The sequence below is a fragment of the Ptychodera flava genome, chromosome 12, assembly GCF_041260155.1.
Source record: "Ptychodera flava strain L36383 chromosome 12, AS_Pfla_20210202, whole genome shotgun sequence".
Taxonomy (NCBI): domain Eukaryota; kingdom Metazoa; phylum Hemichordata; class Enteropneusta; family Ptychoderidae; genus Ptychodera; species Ptychodera flava.
The window spans coordinates 17,430,406-17,449,645 of record NC_091939.1 but is presented as its reverse complement, the minus strand read 5'-3'; the positions used below and the strand labels follow the sequence as shown (position 1 = coordinate 17,449,645).

Sequence of the window (19,240 nt, the reverse complement as noted above, 5' to 3'; positions counted from 1 at the left end):
GATCTAAAAAAGGCTTCCAATTTTCTGTTTTTTTCTTTAAATTCTACCTATTTAAAGGATATAGTCTTTCACTGCTTTACAAAACATTCTTTATTGAAAAATTGGACAAGTAAATTTACATTGTAACCATTATTTTGATTGCCCGCCATACTACAAAGAAAACAAAGCATATGTGTCCCAGTTGAAAATATGAACACTATGCATTACATTGGACTACTCTGTTGTTTCCGTGAATATTCAAATGATATATGCACGGTGTACACTGTTTTTGCTATATTTGCATGGGGTGCCATTTTACGTTTGGGCACACATTTCTTATTTTTCTTGTTCAAAATTGCACATGCAGTCTCACTGGGCAGTTAACAATACTTTTATTCCAACCCCTCAAAGAGCACATTCCAAAAACTTGTTTTAGTTCAGAAGTAAAATCACGTAAAGAATGCTAAAAGATACAGCTAGTGGGGCTCTAATAATTAATTGAATATACATGAGCCGTCCTGCACTCTTAGAAGTGTGAGGAGAACCCTATGAGAATGTCTGACATTTTCTCATGATAACATGATAATTTTCAAAATAAAGTGGGTGAAATGAAAACCGATGTTTTAGCTTTTTTCAAACACGTAAATTATACTGGGCAAGTGGTTTTCAATTCGGACAAGTGAACTGAACCCCCACTTGCCCGAAGGGCAAGTGGATAAAAAAAATAAGTGTCTTTCCCTGTACACGCTCTCTCTCTCTCTCCTCTCAAATGCTGATTTGCTGCAGTCATTCACTATAATCAAATGGACTCAACTCTTCATACAGCTTTATTTTACATACTTTCGAAAATGTCAATAGAGCTATCTATTTATTGAAAACTGGTTCAGACAAAAAAAAATTACTCAACAGAACAAAAAAATTATAACATTGAAATTAATATACTTCACATGGCTGAGAAATATCTGATCTTGAGTGTTTCTCCCAATCAACAGTGTAAAAGGTAAATGTTAAGATTTTCACCTTTTTGAGTCCATGATACATTGCGGTCTAGGGTGACTTTTTAAACTGAGCTAGGGGTGCTTCAAAGATACTGTCTGTCCTATTGGTTGTTAACTATACTAATTTGCATAAAAGATCCTATCCAAGGCAATATAAAATCTTATTGCCTTGTACGTTTTGCATGTTTTTTGAGTCTCATTAATCTCATCATGTACAGATCTATAAGATCAATGAACTCATTACTATAAATTTTCCAACAAAAGGGAAAAAATAGTAATATTGAAAATACTGATGTTGTTCTGTGGGTGTTGATATTAAGAAATGTTCTCTCTCCATGAACAAGCACCAGCTGGGTTGTTGTGCTGTCAGATTGGAATATTGATAGGGTATGTTAAAGCCATTATACACATTAATGTTTTCTTCAAGCTTAAACTATAAGACAATAGGAAATACTTCTAAAGGGGGACATGGAGGGGTTTGAGAAACTAACATGTACGTTTGCAATCCAAAACTATCAACCTCTATGACACAAACTAAATTGAAATTGCTGTATTCTTGGGGAAAAAAAGGAAACTCTTAGCAAGAAAATTCTGAATAACAATCATGTACTGTTTAGAAAAGAAGTGGACTTGGAGGATCAGAAAAGAACTGTCTGCGTTGAGTTTTCTTCCATGCAGTGACAAAAGCTACAATTAGCAGTAGCTCTGTACAGCCAGTCTTCCATCCTGAATGTGGCATATCTCTGTAAACGATATACCATACAATGCTATATATACAAAGAATACCGAACACTCAAAAAAATTAATAGCTTGTCTGGCAGTTTCAAAAAGACTGCAAAGTACACCCCATGAAAAGTGCATATCACTTGAATAACTATACCCCTCTAGCAAATAGTCGATAAGTCCATTTAGCCTCTTTTCCACAGCTGGACTGGGCTAATAAACTCACAAGTAGGGGTGACTGGGTTAATTTGACAAAAAACCATGATTTACAGCAAGTGAATTTACTTGACCAGGCAACTTTCAACAACCCTTTCACCACAATGGTTTGGCCCTTACCACTTTTTATCAATGTTGATTGTGGACCTGTTTACATGGAGTCTGGGGTGAACAGGTTCAAAAGTCCCTTTGCTTTGACCTTTACTTGCCCTTGTCCTACATCAATGAGAACGATGGCAGCTTTTGTTTACATTTAATAATTCACAAGTATTTGCAGTTTCACTTCTTGGATAACGGCTTTGACAGGCATTCACCAGAAAGGGAAGTCAAAAGTGATTGATTTATATCACTGGCCAGCACAAAAAAACAACAAAACATTATCCAAACAAGTTGGGCAGAACCCTATTAAAATCAAGTGCCTACGTTGTGGCTGTGACTAACATTTTGTTTTCAGTGCAAACTTCTCCTCTTTCTAACAGAGAACTATGAGGTCTTCCTTTTGACCACTGCTGATTTGTTGTTGCATTTTCTACTGAGTGGCTTGACCCTTAACCTTGGAAATTAGGGGGGGGGGGAGTCGTTTAAATAAAATCAGTCTAGACAGGGGAATGGTAAGGGGTTTAGAGTGTGTATGTAAATTATATTTCGAGGTCAAATCAACGCGGTTCTTGTTACTAGTTAGTTGACATGATGAGCCTTATAAGAGAATTACTTTTCTGACACTGAGACAAGAGAGAGGCCAGTGATATCTACACTATGGAAGTATTACCTGTACTTATCTGACACTGAGACTAGAGAGACCAGTGATATCTACACTATGGAAGAGCTGATTCATTTCTATAAGGAAGCTCTAAACTTGCAGCAGTTATCGATAGTAGCAACATTTGGTGAATTTCGGTAATCAAAAATCAACCAAACGAGTGGCTGTCATCTGCTTACATTATTCAAATGCAGTTTGGGCAAGCAGTTTGTAGCCAATTGGTGTTTTTTTTCTTCGTTTAAAGAATTGATATAGCCAGTATGTCCACTGTCACTGCTGTTGAGGCCGTTACAAATTCTGATTGCATGACACTATGATAGGAAGACACAGCTGAGTTGGCGATTTCCGTATGCACAGCCGTTAATTCTTTTTACATTAAATTATGATGCTACAGAGTATTTAGTACTATTTTCTTGCCATTAAAAAAATTCAATTTTGTAATCATTTTCATAGATAGCGAGCCACAAAAATTCACTGAGCATAAGATATGATTTTCTGATACGTCAATGTACATCTGATAATCTGATAAATACATACATAGCCGTTTTGCTGAATTCGGCCGGTATCTCTTGATGAGGAAATTTTTCTCCTAATCGTGAACGTGTTTGTGAAATTAGTTGAAAGATTAACACTTTTTATCATTGAAGGAATGAGCTGAGTAATATCAAACAATTAATTTCATTCCAGTCACACTTTTATCTTCATCCTCATTAATGGACAGATTGTATACTCTAGGCATTATATAAACATAAAACCTTTTCTCCTTGTCTTCGTCAGACTTAAGCATAGCCAATGTCCCTTCCAAAAAGTCAATGAGCATTTTCAAAAAAAAAAAAGACAAAAAACTGGGAGGCTGCGAAGAAAATCAATGCTTTTCACGACTCCGTTGCAGATTACTACACTCTCAGCTTCTGATGCATTCTTTTTCCCCTGTGTACAAAGTTACTACAATCAAAATGAGGAGGCAGGGCGTAGCTTTTCTTTTTTTAGTTCTTTTCACGATGGCGGTTTAAAAAGTAGAATTGGCTGGAAGGGTAAGTAAAAGAGGAGTGACCTTGTATGCTGTCTCAAACAAACAATATATTCTGCAAAATGCTACGTGCAAAAGCGGGTAACAAAATTTTTGCTTGAGTTATCTAATTGTTCTTAATGAGTTAATTATTCTCTTCTAATTGTTCTTCAAGATCTTTGATTCTTTTTTCGTGATCTTCCACAGTTTTTCTTAGGCTTCTGATTTCTTCCATTAATTCCTGTATTTGGTCATCCTGTTTTTTTTGGAGAAGAAGGGAGAAAACGTGTCAAAGAGTGAATAGAATCCAAGCCATCCATTCATGTGAACAACAGTCTGCGCATCTGAGGAAATAGCTTTTACAAGCCAAACAGTTTAAAACTGCCTAGTGTTTGGATGAAAGTGATTTGAAATCAGGCCCTGCCAATGCCCCTTTGAAGAGATGCTGCACTGAAAAATCCACAGCTTTACATGAAAATGTGACTAGCAAAGTTTCCTCTCAGTCTTTGAAAACCAGATAAGAACTGTAAATGCTCACGTGTTAATTATATATTGCAGTTATTTGTAAATTTGAACCTTTGCCACATATTTGCAACTTCATTGAAATAATTAAAATCAACATAATAAACAATATTCACCACAGATTAACTCTTTAGGTCATTAAGTATTCAAATATGTAATTAGCTGAAATAAAAATAATTGATTTCTTTGACTGCTATCATTGTATCACCACTTTATATAGCAATTGTTATTAATTGCCTTTGGTCAAGTCCTTCAAACTATATATTCCAAACTTTGAAAGCTCATTAGATATGCAAACTATAAATTAGCTGACATGAAAACTTAAGTGCGAAATGATTCGAATATTGGTATAACCAGGTATAATCATCAATGTACATAGCATGTTATGCCAACTTTGATCAAATTAATCCAAGTATATATTCCTAATTAGGAAAGTTAATTAAATACACACATTAGGAATTGGCTGAAGCAAAAACGCTTAATGCTTTTTAATAATGTTAGCCTACATAATAGTATCTTTAATGTACATAGCAAGTTTCATCAATTTTGGTTATGTAAATTCAAATATATATATCCCCAATTTCAAAAATTAATTAAATATGCAAATTAGGATCTGGATGAAGTAAAAATGCTTAATGACTTTCACTAATGCCGTATCGTAGCATATTCAATGTACATAGCAAGTTTTGTCAACTTTGGTCCAGTCAATACAGATAAATATCCCTGATTATGAAACTTCATTAAATGCAAATAAGGAATTTGCTAAAGTTTAAATGCTTAGTGACTTTCAATAATGTTCTATCATAGTATCTTTAATGTGCATAGCCAGTTTCATCAACTTTGGTCTCGTCAAATCAGATAAATACCCCTAATTAGGAAAGTTCATAAAATATGCAAATTAGGAATTGGCTGATGTAAAAATGCTGAATTACATTTAATAATGTTCTATCATAGTATCTTCAATGCACATAGCAAGTTTCATCAATTTTGGTCATGTAACTTCAAATATATATCCTTAATTTCAAAAATTCATTAAATATGCAAATTGGGATTTGGATGTAGTAAAAATGCTTAATGACTTTCAATTAGGTTAAATCATAGTATCTTCAATATGGAAACAAAGTTTCGTCAATTTTGATCGGGTAAATTCAGATATATACTCCTAATTAGGAAATTTCATTAAACATGCAAATTAGTAATTATCTTTCAAGTCACCCCTTAATATCTTTCAAAGCTGATATATCTTGGTGTGATCAACATTTGTGGCGAATCTCATAAAATTACGTGCGGTCGTTGTCAATATATATGTTTTTTCTAAAATCATTAATTATGCAAATGAGCAAAAAGTAAGCAAGCCACACCCACCAAAAACTAATCAGTTCTTGCTATTTGCAAATTAAATCTATGTACCAGATTTGATTCTGATCTGATGAGCCATTTTCGAGATATTGAGTACACAGACAGACAGACAGACAGACAGACAGACAGACACAGACAGACAGACAGACAGACATCGCTGCGACATATGCCCACGTGTGTCAACATGTGAGCAAAAAATGAATCTGCATCTAGTGTAAGTACTGGTACGATGATTAATAACCAAAAAATGTCTACCACTTTTTTATTTTTGTGCAGTGGTATAGAGTGAACTGAGAATCCTATAATCATGTGTCATGTGTACAATGACTCACACTGGCAGCATTTGCTTTAGGCTTTTCCACTATTACCACTGGAGGCTCGACCTTCTTAGGCGCTGGGGGCTCAACCTTTGGTGCAGGGGGTTCTTCTTTGACTACCGGGGGAGGAGCCGGCTGTTCCTTTTCTGGTTCGGGGGCGGCAGCCACCACTTTTACAGCCGCCCTTGGTTTTGGTTTCTCCTCCTCTGGCTCTTCCACTGGGGCGACTGCCTTGACCGTCTTTTTCAGACCTCCCAGACCTCCCAGACCTCCCTTGGATTTATTTGCCCTGGAATCCTTGGCTGTGTCTACGTAGAATGATTTCATGGACATTGTAAGCGGATCGGCATCTTTGCCTGATTGCCACTCTTCCGCTGTCAGTGCTGGCTTATCCGATGCCGTGTCAGGGAAAATATCTGCCTGGAAAAGTTCACTCTGATAGGAGACAAAAACAAAATAACCGTAAGTTTCAAAATCAGACTAAGATATGCAATGATAATTCTCTTACAATGAAATCATACCTGTTGACATGCTATGAGTGAAAGTGAGCTGTCATAGATTCTTTGATATGAACTGCAGTAGTTTTCCTGACATCCTCCAGCTGCGTAATCAATCTGCCCCTAAAACTGGCTGCAATGACTCTGCATATTGTTTGTGATAGATGAAAAACAATGTGTGTCAACTGTATCTCCACTCTCGCCGATGACATGTCGACATTGACCTACCTTTCTTGGAACAATCATGGCAATGGGTTCACACAGACCCCTCTGGTGAACTTTGTAGATTTTGGCCACTTCGCAGCTGTTGACGTTGCAGCCCCTCTTTGTCATCATGCCCACGCCACGTTGGGGAGTCGATGACGAGAAAGTGCTCAGGTAGTGAACGAACGGCGGTTCGTCACTGACTTCAAAGTAACGAATGTTACTGTCACCCTGAAAATCAACAATTAATGATTGTCAAATTTTGTCATAGTAGATATTGATGCAGGTTTTGGGTTTGAGTCCATGATTTTTTTATCTATGATCATTCAAGAGTGTCACAAGCTAAACCTTGCTAATTTTACTGACAGCAAGGCTACATGTCAAAACTACTGGACTTATTTTCAGCAGTTGTTGACAGTAGTATTGATATCCATCAATAACCCTTTCACCACCGTGGTTTGGCCCAAACCTGTTGTTATCAATGGTGATTGTGGACCTGTTTACACGGAGTTGGGGTGTGTTCACCCTTATCCTGCCGAGTTGATAAGCCACAATCAGGTCAAGTTGGTAGAAGCAGTGACACATAAGATCATAGGACACACACACATTTGAAATCCTCTAAAAGAATAGATACAGTAACCTTGATTTTTACACACTTGTCCTCTAGACGACGTAGATATGCCATGTAGATGGACATGTGTGTAGGTTTTGACTAAACGACATCTTTCACTGACTAAGCTGATGGTAAATTACGGGCTTTGGCAGGAAAAGGGTACCTTTAACGATTTAATCATAAATACCATAATTATTGCAAATTGTGTTTGAACAACGACATCTTTACCCTCTGTCTCTCTCGATCTCTCTCAAGATAACTTACAAAGGCAATATCAAGCCTGGTATACAAAGGCAGCAGACATGGACCAGGATTAATTTGTCAGATATTGTCTACGAGTACTGAAGTCCAGTACACCATCCCCCAGGTGTGATTCATCATCATTACGTCATGGAGGGATCCATTTCACTTAATATTTTATGATAGAGAGAGTAATTTTTCCAAATTTTTCATTTCAATTAACAGAGAGTGATTTCTGCAAAGTACTAAAGTGTTTGATCGATATCTACCTTACATCACTCTTCAATTATCGACATATTCTTACCTTTCCTGTGAGGAAAATAAGGCCAGTGTCAGGATCATACAGTGGAAATAAAATCCCATTGCTTGTATCCAGTGTTTCAAGAATAGCACTGTTACTCAGATCAGACTGATGGGATGAAAGTAGGGAGAAAATCCGTCATCAATGGGAAAGACCTACCAACAAACTTTTTCCTGATTCATAAGTAACACACTACATACTTCATCAAATCCACATGTGAACCTAAAGCTGATTGTTTTGTGAATAGGATGGCAGGACTTGTACACGGCTGAAAATGATGAAGTATACTTGTGCTTGGAAAGTACTTGGAAATGACACAATTACCACAGTAAATGTACAGTGCACTCTACTGTTTTGTCACCTTCTTGACTATTAAAACCAGCCGAACAAAAAAAGATTTGAAACAAATAATCATTGATACATTGAGATATGCTGATTAATTGTGTAGTTTTCTTATATTAGGGGAAGTGTTAAAGTGTGACAGAGAAAATGAAACAAGATGAATTAATAACGGTTTCACATGTTAGGGTGCACTGAGAGTTGCATGGCTTTTATCAAATCTTACGAAACAAAAGCACTGTTGAATCAGAAATCTCTGATGTGATTTTTTTGAAAATTGGTGTCTACAGGGACACAAGAATTATTACATGCTGTGAGTCTGTATTTTGTTTCAAATCTACTGAGATTTCCTTCCATTCTACAGATTCTCACACTGTGTGACTCTGGTGATATTGGGAAAACAAAGTGGAGACAACATGGGTATAGAATGCTTTCTACGATTCTCTACTTACAGCATCCCAAAGAGCGTATTGTCGCTCACTCATCCTTGAGAAACCAGTGGTAAATAACTTGTTATCTTTAAGGAATACAACACGCTGTGGTTTGGCACCTTCATGACCTTTGCCCGCCTGTAAGAAAATATTGGCAAATATGAGAAGTGCAAACGTATTATTTTTGCAAATTCTAATGCTGAATTTGAAAAACTAAAAAAATTCATTTCAGACCACTACAAAGAAAACTCAGCACTGTTCATTTTGACTAGAATGGACGGTTTGTTTCATGAAATTGTGGAGCAACCTCCTTTCGCCATATCCTTTATCATGTTGTTTTCTGTTGAATGATCACATCACAGTACATCAGAATGAATGATGATTTTCATAAATAACATACAATCAATGAACTTGACAGCAACTTTCATTTGTAAAGTAGACTCTTGGCTCTTCATGTGGGACTCCTATCACCAGTGTTCGAAATAATCGGTGGCAATGGTGGCATTTGCCACCAAAAACTATCAATCTGCCACCAAAATTTTTTTCTGGTGGTATTTTTCTGCCACTAAATTTTGGGTCATCATATCATTGATCCTACGGCTTGAACGAAGGAACACTGAAGGAACACGCGTTGTCTGACAGCGGAAAAACTCATTAGCAAAAAAAACCCAAACTAATTGCGACATTTTGGCATGAATGAAAACATAGCGTGAATCCAAACTTGTGATTGGCTAATCTCCATATCGATGACAGCAGCTTTTGTTACACTTGACATGTTGTTGCCCTCTGTGATAGCCGCATATGCAGTCATAGGGCACAAGATAAAAGCATGTTGTGACATTTTGAAAACAAAGCCAAACTGCAGCCTGCATGAATACTTGCAATTCATTAGCCAGTTAACAGGCCTCGAAAATTCCTATCGCCCGACCCCCGTGGCTAGTGAATTTTGCGTTCGGGCAAGTAGTATGCTTCCCGTCCGATGGGCAAGTGCACCAGCGGTTGAATTAACTAAGCCCTGGACAATTCAAGCTTGAAAAGTATTTCATTATGTCTGTACACGCCTACAATCATTGTAAGTCCTTCAACTCTCCAAAGTTTTTTCTGAAAACCCTTGAAAATCCGCCCGACATCGCAAATAATCGTTCTTGCTGTTGTAAAACACAAAAAGTCGTAAAAATAGAGTTTTGCGACATGTTCTCTCCCGACGACACGGAGTGAATTTACTTTTTGTATGTGTATGCCGTAAAGTGGTATGCTCTTGACAGTGGTTGCCATTCTCTTTGTGCAAGTGTATGAGTCGTATGACAGTCGATCGGCTTCACGCGATAGTGTAATTGCACCATGTGTTTAGTAAATGGATGTAAACTTTTTCGAAGCCATGGATCTCGGCAATGCTTACTGTTCAACGTAAATCAACAGCCATTTGAAAAATTACAAGTTTACATCGTAGTCGAAACGGGCTCAGTCGACCAAGGAGGCCACATATTGCAGCTACGTAGTGCATGAGATGCACACAGTTTCAAATTACGTGACCTTGGTTGTTAGGGATCGGCTCTCACTTACAGAAAACAAATCTGCACTGAAGAGTAACAAAAACGAAACTTCAATCTACTCTCTTGACGAATACGTTTATCAAAATAAACTTTGAAAGACTGCTGTGCTCAGTGAGCAAACATGTAAACAGGTAAAAGGGTTGCAGATGTACATGTGCGCATGCATTGGCAGATAAACACCAGCAGAGCAGTTGTTTGTGATCTCAGCTTGATAATAAAGAGCAGCAGCCAGCCATGCACATTGTAAATCACACAATCTTATTACTCTTATGCAAAGATTTTAATTTGGATTAGGTTGTGGAAAAATTCCAAATTCAAAGATGTTTTCTAGATGGCCAAATCTACAGAAAAGACTAAAGTATTCTCACATTTCTTCTGTGACATTTCAGATTTGGTAATAGTCCTTCATTTTAACAAGATGTACATGTAGTTCATGTTTGAAAATGTTTTTTCCCTCTTTGAATTCACTTCATATGGCCAAACTCTTGCTCTCTGTTACAAATTACTGGTACAGTTATTAGAAATTTAGGGCAAGTAATTTTTCCTCTCGGCCAAGTAAAAATGAAATTCACGTGTCCCGCGGTTAGTAAGTTTGCAAACTTTTTTTTGAAGCCTGTAGTATGGGTTGACTTTTTGTGACGTGTACTCACCATATTTTCAAGAATTTATAAATTAGAATGAGTATGTGGCAATAATGACAAAATGTATTATATCGATCACATGATGTGTTAAACTGCCACCAGATTTTTCATAATTGCCACCTGATTTTATATCCGGTGGCAAACTTTGGCCACAAGAAATAAAACATAGGGCCAAAGTCCCTGAAGCTACTATAGACATGGATACAAAATTAAGTATTTCCTTACTGTATGAAATTATCTCACTAAGGTCATCCTACGGACAAGTAAACTAAATATTAAAGCTGTCTGACCAGCGGTTTTGAAAGAGCAAGCAACTCAACAGTTGACAGAGCTCTGTTGAGTTATGTAGAGAATAACCTTTTGTGACACATGTATTGATGAAGAAGGTGGATATCTTTGATTAACATTGTGAGTTCTGTTTAATAAGTTGAGACTGTACATACTCAGAGAAAGCACACTGAAGAGACAAAGGTTTGAAACTTAAGAAGTTCAAGGTCATCAAAAGCATTATAAGGAATCATGTTACACTTTCATTGCAATGTTTACACAGATTGCATAATTGCTATAAATAGCACATGAGGAATCTTTATACAGCCCAGCTTTACCATAAAAACCCTATCACTTTGACCACTCTTTTAATTGACCACTCTATTTTTTTCCTCAAAAAGTAATTTTATTTTATCCTTACCAAGTCAACCATAAATGGAAATTAGAACTTTCTCTATCTCTATCTCTATCTCTATTGACTATTTTGAGCAATTTCTTTTAGATAACATACAGGGCACAATAAATGACGGTTCAGAATATGTCAAAGTTGGGATTCAGGAAAGTTGCCTTTACATGTTTTAATCCTCCAAGATGGTAAGCATTTCACTATGAACTGTCAAAAAAAGTTGAACTTTCTGATAATTCTACACTAAAATTATTTTGGCTTTGATGATTTCCTAATTAATATAATTATTTAAAATCATATTAATTATTTTTTTCTGGGTGAATTGATAGGGTTTATACAGTACAAGAATTACATACAATGTAAGTCAAATTTTGACCAAAAATGTAAAACCAGATATGAACTGAAAATGCCCACGTGTTTCATTATATATTGCAGTTATATGCAAACTGAACCCTTGCCACATTTCTGCAACTTCATTGAAAGTGTTATGATCAACATAACGAATAATATTCACCACAGATTAATTCTAAATCCAAATATATATCCCCAATCAGGAAAGTTCATTAAAATATGCAAATAAGGAATTGATTGAAATGTTCTCATTAAATATGCAAATTAGGAATAGGCTGAAGTAAAAATGTTAAATGACTTTTAATAATCTCGTATCATAGTATCTTTAATGTACAAAACAATTTGTCAGCTTTGGTCTGGTCAAGACAGGTAAATATCCTAATTAAAAGTTAATTAGGAAATCATTAAATTTGCAAATAAGGTATTGGCTAAAGTAAACCAGATATGAACTGAAAATGCTCACGTGTTTCATTATATATTGCATTTATGTGCAAGTTTGAACCTTTGCTACATGCTTTGCTACATTTAAAGAGTTATGATCAACACAATGAATTTCACCACAGATCAAATCTAAAGGTCATTAAGTATTCAAATATGTAATTAGCTGAAATAAAAATAATTAATTTCTTTGAGTACTGTCATTGTATCACAATATAGCATGTGTAATTACCTTTGGTCAAGTCCTTCAAGCTCTATATGCCAAACTGTGAAAGCTTGTTAGCTATTCATGCAAATTATGAATTAGCTGACATGAAAATGCAAAATGACTTTCAATACTGTTATAACCTGGTATAATGATCAATGTACACAGCATGTTTTGCCAAATTTTATCAAGTAAATGCCAGTATATATCCCTAATTTGGAAGGTTCATTAAATATGCATATTGGGAATTGGCTGAAAAAAATGTCAAATGACTTTCAATAATCTTGTATCATAGTATCTTTAATGTACATAGCAAGTTTTGCCAACTTTGGTCAAGTCAAAACAGATAAATATCGCTAATAAATGCGGGATATCGGACCGCAGGCGGGCGAAGATTGCATTATAAGCGCGCCAACCCAAACTCACTGCATGGACATCACATTTACGAAATCGAAGTCCAAAGTCAACTACGTCATTGTTAGAATAAGAGAGGTTTTCCATCACACGGGAGCATACCACAACAAATTTTGCACAGATGGCGTTGCACTGGCATTGAAAAAGGGTGCATGGGAGCATGGGAACGCGGGCAGTTTCCCTCGCTATGGGTAGGAAATGCATTGAGCAAGACACACTTCCGGGTTCGCAAAAAAACGAGGATCCCATTTACGGGGCGCTCAAATATAACTATTTGCTGTGATACATAGCAGAGGCGTATATGTTTGTGATGCTGAGAATAACATCAGTAAATAAATGACGGGTTTTAAAAGTTGACGTTTTTGCGATGAAACAGACTTCTGAAGGTAGCTCGCTTGGGGAACACGTCATCCCGGCCGCTGTCCGCTTTGACCCCAGTAATTCACACTGGTTTTGGTCGGCCCCAGGTACCCAAGTCACTTCGACCCCGTCACACTTTTGCCTACATGTCCACGGAGACGATTCAACATATTCCACAACAAAGCCAAGACAAAATTTGAAAATATCAATAAAATGGCTTCACAAAGGCTGAAATACACGATACTCGATGAAGTATGAAGTTTATGAAATGAAATCAAAATTGACAACACAAGTGTTTGTCTCGGGTAATACCACTTGAAGTTGAACTATTCTACAGACTGTTTTTTCCATACAGTGCAGTATTTGTCAGTGACAAATTAATCTTTGCAATACATTTTTTTGCGATGAGCTGGAAATTTGATTAATATCGAGTTAATGTACATAATATTCCGTTATTTACTGGGACACGTTTATTTTCTCGATCCGCTATCTGCGGACTACGTGCTGAAGTACATTGACTGTTCATGTCAACGATCGTTTCTCCCTCTGCAGAGTTTCTGTATCCCGTTCAACAATGCTGTACCTCGATCACACGATAGTGACGCTATGTAGCTGTGCAGTATTGAATCATAAAATGGCCACCTCGTCTAACAGTAACACGTATTGTCGGGATTATCGTACGGAAAAAAGACTGCAAAAGTAAGACTTATGAATCTTCATCAGAATTGAACACATCATGATTGTACACGAGTATCAACCGTGAATGCACGTTGAGCTCGGCAGTTACACAAGCATGGTACGCTACATGCGTAGCCCTACGAGTATGGCGACAGTGTCCGGCTTTGGCTACGCCGGGGGCTACGCCGCCTGCCGGAGGTGGGAGGCGGCGTAGCCAAAGCCGGACACTCTCGCCATACTCGTAGGGCTAGCTACATGCACTGCCGCGATGCCGATCGTATGCATTCCAAGGCCTATCCCGGAATTTGTTTCACAAACAACCTCAAAGGAGAGCAAACATACTTCTATGGACAATGACGAATACGTTTCTTGGCGAAGCAAAATCAAAACAGTGCAGAAGTACATGAAGTAGGTCATGGCCTTGGACTCTGTGCACGAACCTGATTGGACACTTCAATACCTTTGACCCAAAGTAATATTATTCATTAGCACTTCCATGCCATGAGGCTAGGTAGAGAACGTATTAGCCCTGCGTACGATGCTGTGTGTTCCGATACAGCTAATAATAGCCCCGCTCACCACAGCCCTGCAAAGACCCGTACGTAGAGTTGGTGACTTCAAATCCATTTTTGGACTTGACGTAAAAAGCCAAATTACTGCCGAAATTCAGCGTTCTTGGGCCCAAGTCGTATCCCTGCCTACCTCAGCTACTCGATCGCTTCCAAAAATGCCAGTCTTTTATTCTTTTTTCGTAAATAACCGTCGATGTCGGCAACTCTCTCGCTAGCCCTGCGTACGTACGCAGTGTACGCTGTGTGTTAGGAACGCACACAGGGAATGCACAGCGTACACTGCGTACGTACGCAGGGCTAGCGAGAGAGTTGCCGACATCGACGGTTATTTACGAAAAAAGAATAAAAGACTGGCATTTTTGGAAGCGATCGAGTAGCTGAGGTAGGCAGGGATATGACTTGGGCCCAAGAACGCTGAATTTCGGCAGTAATTTGGCTTTTTACGTCAAGTCCAAAAATGGATTTGAAGTCACCAACTCTACGTACGGGCCTTTGCAGGGCTGTGGTGAGCGGGGCTATTAGCTGTAGCGGAACACACAGCATCGTACGCAGGGCTAAGAACGTATGTACTCATTTCTGGCGATCGAGCAGCGAGGGAAACAATCAATTACCAAGGATAAAGCTAATTTGCTAAACGATATTTTATCTTGAATAGTGAGTTGAATGAGTAATAAAATATCATATTTTAATGTTCAATACGAGGTTGAAACACGGAGGGACCGTGGTTGAAACCAGAGCTATCCAGCTGCAGCTGTAGCCAACCTGGACAAGCACATTTCACAGCGCCCTCAAACAGTCGATTGTTTTCACTTGTCATACGCGGCGTAACAGAAAAATTAAAACTTTCATAACTTCATTAATATCCAAGCCACGCCCACCAAAACCTTTTTAGTTCTAGCCATTTGAATTCTGAAGATGTCTACCAAATTTGACTGAAATACGTTCAGCCGTTTTTGAGAAAATGGACCAACAGACAGACAGACACACAGACAGACAGACATCGCTGCGACATATGCCCACGTGTTCACACGTGGGCAAAAAATTCCTTAAAAATACAGATTTGCATATTTCATCACAATTTGAACAAGTCTAAGTTGGGTTACCCCTAGGGACCTGTATACCAAATAACAAAGCTGTCTGACCAGCGGTTATGAAGAAGAAGATTTTTTACCCAAAACACCTTTTTTGGCATTAATTTGCCTATTTTCAACAATATCAAAAAATTAAAAAAAATAGTTTCTCAAAATCGTATTTTTCATCTACACAACAAATATCAAATCAGTAAGTACTGCGGTTCTCAAGATATTTGAGTGGACGGACGCCTCACAAACGGACATACATACATACATACATACATACATACATACATACATACATACAGACTGACGACGGACGCCGGACGGATACCCATCCCAATAGCTTCTATAGACTATAGTCTATAGTAGCTAAAAAAGTATTTCTATCCCTGTATCACAATCAATACAACATACAGGGTTCCCTATATCATGACTGGAGCGGAACATTGTATAATAGCAGTTCAGGTGACATGCCTCTGTGAGTTCTGGGCATGGAGCGAAAACTGCTGGGTCAGCAAATTTACTCTTAGTTTGTGCAGACGGTGTAAAATCTTTTTTTGAGTAAGGGTATGTTGAAATTAGTTTTACCATTCAGTTTACATAGATGAAGCACTGTGGAGTTTCATGAAAATGATAACAGCATAAAATGGATGACAGATTTGCCGGCCCTGTTTGCCGACATACATGCTTATCAATGTTCACACTCCTGTGAGAGATGTGAGGAGCTACTTTTTTCACACAAACTGAGCAACAAAATGGCATTTATACATTTCACAAAAGAAGCTAACACTTGATGACACTGTGTTAGATTTGTATAATTTAAATGTTGACAGTCTTCATACATTTGTTATCCTATCATACTAATTGGTACCAGTCTAGTTTGAATAACTCTACATCAACTGTCATTCTGTCAATCAACCAGTCAACCAAAACAATATATCCAAACTATCATGCATTCAAGTGTGAATACACATATTTCATGCATCCTCCATGAAGCCAGCAAAATTACTGAGTCCTTTCCTGAGGGGCTTCATTTCAAAATCGATTAACCCAAACTGGTGCATGCCTGACATTCAGTGAACTTGAAGATAAATTTCTCTTTCACCAGTTCCATTTGATTTAATAAGTTATCCTTTAAATGTCTATCCCCGTCTAACTATTCACTGAAATATCAAAATTACATTTACTGTGCTGAGTTATATTGCACTTGTTTTTCTTATATATATTTTGAGATGAAATATGCAGCCCCCCACCCTCATATCGAACAAAACTGAACTTGCTATCAAGGTTTAGGATACCTTAATGCCCAGACACGTTAAAAGGTTTGTGTAAATTAGAATGCACATTATCCTCCCTTCATTTATACAAATATTGACCATTCAATGACATACATACCATGTATGGTATATATATGTCAATATTTTACAATCATTTTCCACCATGATGCTATGACATAAGATGTCTATTAATTCTATCACCATATTGGGTATTAGTAGTTGTATACATTTGTAATGTTAAATTCAAAACAGAAAGGAAGAATTGAAATATTATCACTAATTCTTATAAACATTTTTTGCAGGAAATGTTGGACCATCTTCTAGTCTTGTCAATCTTCCAAAATCCAGTGCAACAAACTAACCTGTTTGACGTCACCAGTCCTTGGATCTAGCACTCGGATCATTTTGTCCTTAGTTGTGGTAGCAATGAGACTTCCATTGTGGTTCCAACACGCAGAGAATATCGACGTCGGCATTCCAATTTCACACAACACACTGCCAGTGTCTAAGTTCCACACCACAACCAGATCATCATGGCCTGTATGTGTAAAACATAGCTTTTAAAATTCTCCAAATGTGGAAAGTGGGTAGAGCCATGGCGTAACTTCTTAACACTTTAACAGAATTAAGTTGCATTTCTACCACTTTCTTTCGCTCACAGATAGACACAGTCACTCTTGTTATCTGTGTCTGTCTCTCCACTCTCTCCTTATCTCTGTTTATCTCTTTGTCTCTCTCTCTCTTGACGATAAAACCAAAATAATTCACCATATGTCTACTAAGCCTTTTTTCTACAGTATGGTTTTGGAAATATTCAAAGACAGGTAAATTGTATGGGAACCAGTGTTCCCTCTAAGGTTTTGAGAGGGTGTGCAACTTGAGATACGCCTGACTGCCTCACAGCTGGGTCCGTTCATGTATATTCTAATTAATTGAGGTACGTCACAACGTACAATGAACATTGGTGGCAACTGCGCCGCCAACAGGCACTAAACTCGAAACGCAGAAGTAAAATCTACGCTGAGATCCAACATTTCGCCCTGAGTTATCGTGTCCAAAACTAATACCGATTGAAATGACTGAGACTAAAGTTGTGCAAAACATGAAATTTCACTGCGAGAGCAGTCGGAGGCACTGCGCAATTAGCGCGCAAATAAGCCTTAGCGGGAACACTGATGGGAACCCCAGTACCATTTCTGTTGTTCCCTTATATGGTTACATTGATATAACAGGGGGACCTAAGTAGCATGACAGGGAACACCAGTATATTGGGTCCCCACTTTAACAGAAACATAGCTGCTATAGAAAGTGACCAGTTCCTTTATTTCCAGGTCTAGGAAATGCAAACCCCCTTGTTTTACTTTCAGTGAATTCTCAAGGATAGGCAAACCCTCTCACTTTGCCAGTACACCTATTCATCAAACCCATCCGTAATCAAAAATGATAGGTCAAAGGTCACATTACATGGTCACTGTATACACAACACACAGAGTACAGCACACATGATGATCAAAGTACTTGTACACACAGTCAAAGCCAAAGAGAGATATATCGACCTCTGCTAAAACAACCAAGAAGTGAGGTCAGGTGTTACGAACAAATCTCATTTTTGGTATCAACAAATATTCTACCACATTGCAAAAATATCAAAGTGGATCCATTCATTAGGTTGAAGAAAGTAACAGAAGAAGCAGGGGCTGTATGTTATAACATTCGTTATCACTACTTTTGTTCTCTTTGATCATGATTGTATATGATTGTCATTTTCTGCTTGAAATATTCCCTGAAAATGCATACACATTGTGGAGAACAACATATGTAACTACCATGGGAACACGGATCAACTCTACTGACTAGTCTGGTATCTTTACATCAGTTTGGGACTGTTGAGTGTTCGGGGGTTTACAGAGCCGGATATACTCACCTGTACTCAACAGAATATTCTCGGCTGAAGGATGCCACAGTATCTGTAAAACCCTCTTCTGGTGATACTCCAGCGTCAGGAGGGGATCATCCATATTTTGCTTGAGACCCTCATCGGGAATGTCCCAGATCTTGATGGTGGTATCTTCGGAAGCACTAGCAATGTAGTTGTCATTGAATGGAGACCATGCGAGATCTAGGACTTCAGCTTTGTGGCCTGTGACTCTAGGAAAGTTCATGTCAATACGGCCCGTCTGTAAGAGGAAAACATAAATCATGATTTGTGAAGTTCATATAATTGTACTATGTAATTTTAGTAAAGGTGAGTTATGTTTGTCTTTTCTTAAAACAACTGATAAACATTGCACTATCCAGGTGTAATTGACTTGAAAATGCACTCACTGCTACCGCTGGGAAATTGAAGATGTTTCTGGATCTGTTTATTTGGTTGGAAATGTAATAAACAATTTTCTTGCCAAATTTTTACATTGTGTTTTACTTGTATAGCTTCAAACAATGTACAATTTGGCGGAAGGAAAAACCCTACAGGCAAAGGTATTAAACATGTATA

The 19,240-nt window shown here is 37.7% G+C and overlaps 1 protein-coding gene across 1 annotated transcript in view; it reads right to left on the bottom strand.

The window, feature by feature from the left end:
- Window positions 1-788: 788 nt before the first annotated feature.
- LOC139145220 (coronin-6-like) overlaps window positions 789-19,240 on the bottom strand; it is a 23,271-nt gene continuing 4,819 nt past the window's right edge. The window contains exons 2-8 of the mRNA XM_070716228.1: window positions 18,671-18,923; window positions 17,109-17,284; window positions 8,530-8,646; window positions 7,742-7,846; window positions 6,609-6,815; window positions 5,899-6,318; window positions 789-3,941 (exon numbers count right to left, since the gene is read on the bottom strand). Coding sequence (XP_070572329.1) covers window positions 3,831-3,941; window positions 5,899-6,318; window positions 6,609-6,815; window positions 7,742-7,846; window positions 8,530-8,646; window positions 17,109-17,284; window positions 18,671-18,923 — 1,389 coding nt within the window. The 3' untranslated portion in view covers window positions 789-3,830. The remainder of the gene's footprint in view (window positions 3,942-5,898; window positions 6,319-6,608; window positions 6,816-7,741; window positions 7,847-8,529; window positions 8,647-17,108; window positions 17,285-18,670; window positions 18,924-19,240) is intronic.